This window comes from Taudactylus pleione, unplaced genomic scaffold (assembly GCF_031769625.1).
Source record: "Taudactylus pleione unplaced genomic scaffold, aTauple2 ptg000015l, whole genome shotgun sequence".
Lineage (NCBI taxonomy): Eukaryota > Metazoa > Chordata > Amphibia > Anura > Myobatrachidae > Taudactylus > Taudactylus pleione.
The window spans coordinates 35,053,732-35,063,256 of NW_028284417.1; the positions used below are offsets into that span (position 1 = coordinate 35,053,732).

The 9,525-nt window shown below is 44.7% G+C and overlaps 1 protein-coding gene across 2 annotated transcripts in view; it reads right to left on the reverse strand.

Moving 5' to 3' along the window:
- PNISR (PNN interacting serine and arginine rich protein) overlaps positions 1-8,972 on the reverse strand; it is a 28,531-nt gene extending 19,559 nt beyond the window's left edge. The window contains exons 1-3 of one of the 2 annotated variants that reach the window (XM_088472200.1): positions 8,786-8,972; positions 735-852; positions 25-222 (exon numbers count right to left, since the gene is read on the reverse strand). In XM_088472200.1, the coding sequence (XP_088328326.1) occupies positions 25-222; positions 735-822 (286 nt within the window). In that variant the 5' untranslated portion in view covers positions 823-852; positions 8,786-8,972. Of the gene's footprint in view, positions 1-24; positions 223-734; positions 853-8,581; positions 8,662-8,785 lie in introns of those variants that run through there. The other variant, XM_088472206.1, reaches the window with a different exon arrangement.
- Positions 8,973-9,525: the final 553 nt, after the last annotated feature.

Here is a 9,525-nt window from a genome sequence, read left to right on the forward strand (position 1 = left end):
ACATTGCAAAGTTGAATTACTTACCTGGCTGTGGCTGCCACATTCGATTAAAATTGGGATCACCTTGAAAATTATGATTGTTAGGAACAGGCTCCATTTGAGGAGTAACTGGTGGGAGCTCCTGTCCATTGGGTATCATCCCCGGCTGCTCCACCACTGCCGGCCCTGTAGCTTCACGTTGTGCAATCCATGCTTGGGCTAACGCTGCCCAATCTATCTGGCCTAAGAAAAAAGTGACAGTCATGAAAAGGCCATATACAGAGAAGTTTGTCGCAGTTGATTAAACATTATGTTGAAAATGAAAAATAAAGCACGCTGGTGACTGAATACAAGGATTCTTACATCAAGTGCACAATTTTTGTATAAAAGTGGCGATGTACAAATTTTTCTGACCCTAAACTAATACCCCTTTCACGCAGAAAAGCAAATTCCCGGGTCAAGCATTTGGACCTGGTATTTTGCGGACCAACACGGGTCCTTTTTCTGTGTAAAAGGGTTAATATATTTGCAGCCAATTATTCATAAAATGAGTCTTCACTTCGATCTAGTAGGAATAGAAGGTCCTCTAGCACTGTATAAACAGTCCACATTTTGTTTGCATTTGGGACTTGCAATCACTAATCTAGCATCTTGACATCACTTTCCTAGCAACTCTTAAGCATCATTTCGGATATCTGAAAAATGAGTTATTTTTACAATTATATACATTAGCACTGTGCCAATCAAATACTTACTTGGATCTTGCTGGTGCTGAAATGACTCCATCCATTGCTGCTGATTCAAAGGCCACGGCTGCCAATGCTGTCCACCTTGATCCCACATTTCTGCCAATCTCTTCGTAAACCTCTCTGCCTGAAGCCAAAAACTGAATTATTCCAATGCTCTATCTGAATCAACATAAAGGTGGAGGCCTAAAGCAGAGCCCAGAAACAATTAGTCGCAATGAAAATTAACCAGTTGCACCGTCCAAATGATGAAAGGATTACACACCTAAACTTAACTGCATGCTTCCCAGGAACAGCATATAAATAAAGCAAAATGTGAAGACATTTAGCTCTTTAACCAATTAAAAATCTGATTGAATCTTCAAGGCAGTTACAACAACCAGTTTTAAAGAGGTTGCACAGACCCCTTTTAAAACACACTCCGCGCACACCATATAGAGACCTTATAGGGGGGTCCCGTTATCTGATGCAGAGATTCAGCTGTGGCTCTTAAGGTGCCTACACACTAAGCGAAGTGGTCACGATGCGATCTCGTGTCCGATTTCCCTTGAACTCTCCCCAGCAGTCCTGGACACCTTTTGGTGTTAAAAAGTGTCCAATGTGACAAACGATCTGTCGTGCATTGTGTCCGGGATTGGCAGATCTTGCCTGCAGCAGGCAAGATCTGAAGAAGCAATGTACAACCAGTGGGCAAATCGTGTAAAATATCGCCTAGTGTGTAGGAACCTTTAGTATTAAAGATAACTCAACAAATGCATAGCTCTGCGGACCATAGTGAGTGTGCGCCGCACTACACAGAAACAAATGCCGGCGGTGTGTTTGTTTTAGCAGCCAATGAGTCAGACAGACTCATTGGCTGCTGCACCCTTGGCCGAAGCCAGGCAGGAGCTCATTCATGAGCTCCACCTTCCGGTTCCCACAGTGGGTAATGGGGAGACGTCATGACATCTCTCCCATAGTGCAGAGCGGGCCGGGAGGACGGAGGAGCGGACAGCAAAAGGCGCGGGGGTTTCAGGTAAGTGTTTCGGGTTTTTTGGTGTCTGTCATATATATGTAAGGGGCACTTCATAGGGGTGGGGGCACTGCATAGGAGGCACCACTACAGTGGGGGCAGTAATAGGACTTAATTGTTTGAGGATGGGGGCAACTATCTGACATAATTAATGGAGGAGGAGGGGGGACAGTTATGGGGCATAATTATAATTGTGGGAGGAGGGTGGTGGGGGTCATTCTGGGACCTAATTTAAATTGTAGGAGGGGGCAATTATGGGACATAATTGTGTGAGGAGGGGGCAGTCTAAATACTGCAGTATAGCTTATACTGCTTTTATACCTAAATTCCGGGTCTGATTCAGAGGTTGGAACGTGATTCCAATCCGGATCACACCCGGAAATTCCCCGGCGCCGACCCAGGATATTCCTGAGTTGGTGCCGTTCGCACCGGATCCGGGTCTGCCGTGACCCGGCTTTTCCGGTGTATAAGTGTACGCTTGGAGGTGACGTCATCTCCAAGCGCCACTGAAGCCGGCCAGTCGGCAAGCATGCGGCACGATCAGGATCGTGACCCAGAACGCGCCGTTTACACTGCAGGGTTTCACGGGTCATTCCCGTGTTAAACCCTGCAAGTTACCTGGGTTGGTTTGCAGGGTCACTCAATCTGGTAATCCAGCCCTGTCCCTTTTTACACCAAAAAGCAACCCGGGTTAACCCTGCAATAACCTGGGTTTTATTTCTGGTGTAAAAGGGGTATACGTGGCCCTTGGGCTTTGTTGAAATTTTTTATGTGGCCCACACTGTCTTAAAGGTTGAAGACCTCTGGATTAGAGTCACTATTGGAAAAATGAAAGCAATTCAGCAACAGTCAGATCTAAAGCTGCATACACACACAACGATTTAGTTAATGAACGATTTTAGTAAACTATTTTTTCTCTTGAAAAAATTAACTAAAATCGTTTACTAAAGTTGTTCATTTACTAAATGTAATGAACGATTTTTATGAACTAAACACGATTTTTGCATATTAACTTAATGAAAATCGTTGAGTTGACAAGTCTGACTGAACTACAAACTACAAACGTGAACGCGCATGAACAATAATCGTTCGTTTGACTCAGAAAGTGAACGATTTTTTCAAACGATTATCGTTAAACGATATCGTTTAACGATAATCATTCAAAAAATCGTTGTGTGTGTATGCACCTTAACAAGTAACAGGAGGCTATGCTGGAAAATCTAATAAAGGTGGTTTCCCAAAAGAGGATAAAGCTAACTTGACGTTAAAATGTTCAGTAAATAAACTTAAAAAAAAATAATTTTAAAGTGGACCTGGAAACTCCAAACAACTGCAAAAAGGGTCTTCAAAAGAAAAATGTGTCAAATTGACCAAAGATTTCTATTCAAGGTGTAAAAAAACCAAACAAAAACAAAAGGACTATCAAATCAACTGTTTAATGTAGCGTCTGCATAAATATGTTACACAATACTAGCGTTCCCGCTAGGCTGTCTTAGTGGGGCGCGGCGCCCTGCCGTCCTTCTGGAGGGCAAAAAGCACCCTGCCCTCCAGGAGGGCAAAAAGCGCCCTGCCCTCACAGTCTGCAGGTGCCGTCTTCACCCGCGGGTCGTAGTGTCCCGCGGGTGGGAAAATGTGCGGTGACCCGGTCACCGCCGGAGAATAGACGCCGGGTGCATCCGCCCAGCATCTATTCTCCCTGTCGGCAGCGCTTTGGGGCTGCCCGGCGTGTCCTTAAGTGCCGGGCATGCCCCCAAGAGTGACGAAAAGGGGATGCGTCTTATAGACATGCCCTCTTTTCAATGGCCACGCCCCCTTTTCGGGCAGGCGCGCGCATAGAAGTGCCCTCTCTAGCTCAGGCGCCCTGCCTGCCGCCGGAGCTACAGTGAACACTACAATACAGTGTTAAACTATGACAATATAATACATAATTGTCCAGTGATACATATAGGAGAGAATTAAATTAGCCTCGATAAAATGTAAACTTTTCATGAATTAACTTATCGAACCTATAGCCCATTAATTTCACCTTACGCCAGTGTGCATGCTCCCGTTTTTTTCTCATTCGCGCAATAATTATTGCAGGTTTTACATATGATAATTATAGGTCAAAATGGGGAAATCTGTCTATATCCCAAAAAAGCAAAAGTTAGATAGGATAACAGTATAGAAGTCTATTAGTGGCCATAATAAAAGTACTTGGAGTTCTTAAAGTGTGTCAAAGGCCTGGTATAAGCATTTTAAAACAGTAAAACAATTATAGAAAACGTGTTTTTTTGTAAAATAAATGTTCTACTTATATTGGGGGTGCATAAAATGCTCATAAGTATATATTTGGGTCATTTTAAGCCACTTTTATAAACCCATAAAAATACCCCTCTAACACCCACCTGAAATGTAAAAACACCTGTCCCATTCATAGAGCACCCCCATATACCTGTCCCACATCAATTAACCTATTTTCCTGCACTTGGCACATTTTCACTGCCAAAATGACATGTTATTATTGGACAAATTAAGCTAATTAAAAAAATATGTTTGCCTAATTAGGCATTAAGGAGGGTATCCCAGTGAATCTGAACCAAGTCCCGACATTTTTACCTTAAAATAGGGATTTTCCCCAACTTTTCACCTGCTCAAGAGGTGGTGAAAATAAGTATTCCTTAAACCCTATGACGAATGATTGCACGTTAATTTGCAGGCTAATTGAATAGGGTGAAAAAAAGAATTACCTAAAATTCACTTTTACACACTTTAACGCACGAAAGCGAGTTGTATCGGCTAATTGAATTCCCCCCATAATTGTAGAAGGGCAGCACAGAGGAGGCACTTCCTTAATCTGACAAGAATGTAAAATGGTAGCCTTGAGGATAACAGAAAGACCTCAACCAGTCTTCCACACAAGGTAGGAGTATGTCCCCTTTCAGATAGCTTAAAACAACACCTGTAAAGTAAATACCATTTATATAGTGCTACAATATTATGCAGTACTGTACAGTGGATATTTTACATTGACATCACTGCAATGGAGCTAAAGAAATACTTTATTTCCAATGCTGCAGTCTAAATGCCCTACCAGTAAATCACACACTAAGGTCGACTGTTGTCAGCAGCCTATTAAACTTACTTTCCTCCCTCAGTATAAAAGCGATGAGTAAAAATATACTGGTAGGTTAATTGGCTCCGAACACAAATTAACCCTAGTGTGTATGTGTGTTGAGCATGTGATAGGGAATATAGATTGTAAGCTCCACTGGGGCAGGGACTGATGTGAATGGCCAGATATTCTCTGTAAAGCGCTGCGGAATATGTGTGCGCTATATAAATAACTGGTAATAAATAAATAACACAAACAATCCCCTCACAGACGGGCTATGGTCAGGAATGAAAATGTAAACCAGTGCTGAGATGCAACAATAATAACTACTGTGCTACCTGAATGCTGTCCATTGCTCGAATAAACGTTTGCAAGAAGTGGAAAAAGTTCCAGGGCAGTGAGCTTTTAAAACAAAATGAAAAATAACCTGAACCAAATAGGTTAAAATTAGGGATGTGCAGGCTCGGTTCTACTCGGTTCCGTTCGGTTCTTTTTACCGGATCTTATTGGGTTTCAGCTGTCACGAGTTTTGGATAGCCAATAAGATTCGGTAAAAAGAACCGAACGGAACCGAGTAGAACCGAGCCTGCACATCCCTAGTTAAAATATGTAATGAAGGCAGCGAAGGGTTAAAAAAATAAATATATATGAAAACAAGCAGCAATATGGAAAAACAAATCTGGAGAAGACTGCTATACTTTATGTTACAATGACTAGGATCGTAGGATGATTACACACCACATTGTGGGGTCTAAAACAGTGATGAACCTATTTTGCTTTATTTTGTGTTATTAGTATGTTGTGCAATTCAAGAAAAGGGTTACAGCAGGGAAATCAGTGATTTCTCATGCAGCCCCTTTTATTACAGGCTTTATAACATCCCACAACAATGTGTAACCAATTTCTGGAATAAGCTTTGCTTAGACCAGAACAATCTCAGGATTCCAATGTACATGAGCAGTAGCCACCGCAGGATAAATGTTTATGCTCCTTCCGAAGGGCAGGCTTAAAAGTGTTCGCATTTAGAGGCTATAACACCGCCTTCGACTAGGAAATGGGTGTAAGAGATTTGTTGATTAACAAAACACTATGTTCTGCAGATGTGCCTCAAGGGTACAATGGTAAGTTGCCCAGAATTAGAAGTGAACCTACTGATGCAGGTGATCCAAAGACCATGCCGCCAAGACTCAACGGTCAGGTCAGAAGAAGGGGCACAATTCATCAGCTAGGTACACACTAAATGTGTGCATTCAGCGATGCGACTGATGGCCCCCTGCCGACATATCGGGTGGCCGGTACACATCAGACGATCCGGTGCCCGACCACCCAATCTGTCAGCCCGTGCCGCACGAGGTCAGTCAGATTCAGCTGTGTGTATGGCCAACCTGACGATGCGGTTGGCTACCCGCGGTAGCGCGCATCGGTAGACATAGTGGGTCTTACCATGAATAGCCCTCCTCTATGCACAGAGCACCACAGTATTTCCAACACTATGCAATGTTTGCATTTCACACATTATTTCACTATTGTCGATCTCTAAGCTCAATTCTCAGGCTGTTTTCATACCCTCTTTTCAATAGACGAGCTATGCAGTTGTTTAGAGTGGTGGTAGAAGTGGTGGTGTGGAGAGGATCATGGGCAGAGGCGAGCGACGACAGCTGCTATGTTTCCCTGGCTCGGAGATATACTCTTCAATACATAAACACCCCTTCTTTCAATTCCTTCCATATGGATCCCCTTCTCACATCATCAAATCAGAGCCCTGATGCCCCCTCACAACCCAACATCTGTAATAAGGACAGCATGCACTCTTACACCCAGGCCACAATGGCACTAATTAGGACTCTGGCTAGCTAATCAGTCATTATTTATTTTATTCAGCTGCATCAGAGCCCAGCCAGGCACAGCATGCACTGCTTTCATAATGCATCTCATGTGTAATAAAAATTTTGGAAGTAACCCAAAATAGTAAAGTAGAACCCCAAATATTTTATATAATAGGCCCCCGAATCGACTGCTTAAGGTGTTTTTAAAGCACATGCACTTCCTATCCCTCCGGAACAAGTATTTTCTGCATATTACCATCATGCCTTCTTTAACTGAATCATTGCTCTTCTGTGAGGGAGCTTCATGGGTCCCTGGAACAGCACCTGACATCGCTAATTGGATAAGTTTAATGGCGTCGATTCATTTAGGTACAAATTGGTTCGTCCCCAAGTGCCCCATACTCCCTGACTTTGTACACAGCACCATGATATTTTTTAATGCTAACTGAATTGACCTCATCGAATAGCAGCAGTAACTTATTCTGGGGTCTTTTCATGTAGTAGTAAAAAGCCCTTTTCCACAGAGCACTTCAGAAAATAGGGCTTTTCACGGTTTTGACGTATTCAAGGGGTATACCATGGAGAAGTCTAAGATTTCTCCAGCGGTGCCCCTGATTACTGTTATGCCGGGTATCCACTACCCGATTATATAGAGCGATTGCACGATTACGACATTGTAATCGTGCAGTCAGTAATTGGGCACACATCGGGGATGTAAATGTCGGAAACAACCAGCGATGTTGTTTCCTGAAAGAAACTTAAGTACACCCAATTATCGCCCAAACATGCTGGTCAACCAGACGATAACATCAGGTTGAGCATGTTAGGGGATGTCGTAATCGTGCAGTCGTTTCTATGTCTGCTAGTGGATGTGCCCCTTTAGAATCGCTTCACCATACACTATTATGGAGCGATTCATAGAATGGATACTTGTTTACATTTATTTTCTCCATCTGGAGATGGCGAAACGAGCTGAAGCTTGCCTTGTTAGTGGGAGAGGAGTAGTGAAGTTCACTTTCCCCGTCTCTTGTGTCCAGTGTCCACCGTGTGATGTTGGTAAATGCCGGGCCACAAGGTACTACCGACATGTGCAGTGGGAAGACTTACCGAACATCAGATAGTCCAGCCTTCATGCTCCTTGCCAGGATGTATCAGAGATCATTGGACGTATGCACCGAAAGTGTGCTAGGGGTTTGACAGTCCAAGATTCATGTAAGGGAGCCACTCCTACTGCCAGTGAGCACCTGCCAGCAATGTTAGACAGCGTTTTGGGTGGCAGTTGGTGTGGCTCCCCTGCTTGAATTGTGGATTGTCACACACCTAGCACAGTCACTGTGGAGGGACTTTCCAAACACACACACATTATATAGCTTGCAGTGCTTCGCCATCTACACCCATGATATATTATTTGTCATGCCTAGGTGACAGGGCTGCTGATACCACCAAAAGTAAGTGGAGCACTGCCCCCAGCTCTGTAGTAGCGCCAGTGGCTGCAGGCACCCTGCAAGCATCATTCAGGTGCTATGAGCAGCAGCACTGCCCAAAGCCTGCTAGTTACAGCCCAGATATATTGCACCAATATGATGCAATATATAGTGATATTTTCCAGTAGTCATTTTGTTATGTACATGAATATAGCCCTCTGTTGTTGTAGCAAATTGTCTCTTATCTCTACAGAAGTGTGATCATATGTGCGACTGTACCGCACAGGTTATTGTAGTGACAAATAATATTCGGAAACTGCTGACTGCTCTATTTAAACAAACACTGCAGGGTGTCCCCATCACCTATAGCCATGTACAGCTGCTGGCTGGGTGCGATGTGCTCACCATACCCAGGCAGAGCAGCGGCAGCAGGGTGACACGGTGCATACTGCGGCCTTCCCCGCTGTATTATGTCCCAGGCCCAGACCCATGCCCCCTACCAGTCACACGCAGCCTCCGTCCACTTTCTGCAGCAGCGTCTAATTTCTGCAGCTGCCGAAAGCAGGCTGCGGAGAGGTGATCAGGGCGGAAAGCGGGGAACACGTAACACCGCACACGGGACTCTACAGAGCGCCTGCGTGCTGGGCCCGGACACCGGCGTCATAGCCGTGCCCGATACCCTGCCCCACCCGCTGCACACTTACATACACACTGCTCGGTGTCCACTGTGCCGTCCGATGCTCCAGCGACCGGCCACGCGTGTTTGTTTCCCTCTATCACTTGCGGCACCGGAGCCGTGCTACTCGCGTCTTCCCACCACACAATATGGCGCCTGCGGAGTGCTGAACGGAAGTGATGATCGGTGGTGAGCGTTGGGGAGGAAATCAGCACAGAGACAGGGATCAGCACAGAGACAGGGCTGCCTCACTCCCCCTGCTGGCTGCGGCGCCTTCTGCAGTTACCTGGGTGAGGGCTGTGGCACACGTCTTTCAACTCGACTTACACACAGGCACAGGCCCTACCAGAGGGGGAACAACTGGCAGGGACCGCAACATTTATTGTGTTTGTCTTGTGATAAAAATTTGTATACATTTATCCATTTGCTAATTTGGCAATTCCTAGTAAAACATTCTAACCTAGGGCTGTATTCACTTAGAAGAGAAAAGGCAAGATCCGCGAAAAAGTATTGCTGATTGCGACTTTTCGCCTGACGGAAATTTATCTCCGTATTCAATTCCACCAGCTTTCCGCATACGCGGAAAGTCACTGCAATGTAATATGGCGAAAAAGATTCGCCTCTGAATAGCAGGAGAAAAGTGCAAAATTTTTGTTTTGGGGTGCAAAGGTGGGGAATCCACTCAGAACCCTTGGGACAGCCCCCAATGGACATCTGCGTCAAAAAAATCCTGAAAGAAACTTAAGTACACCCAAAAAAAGTACATTG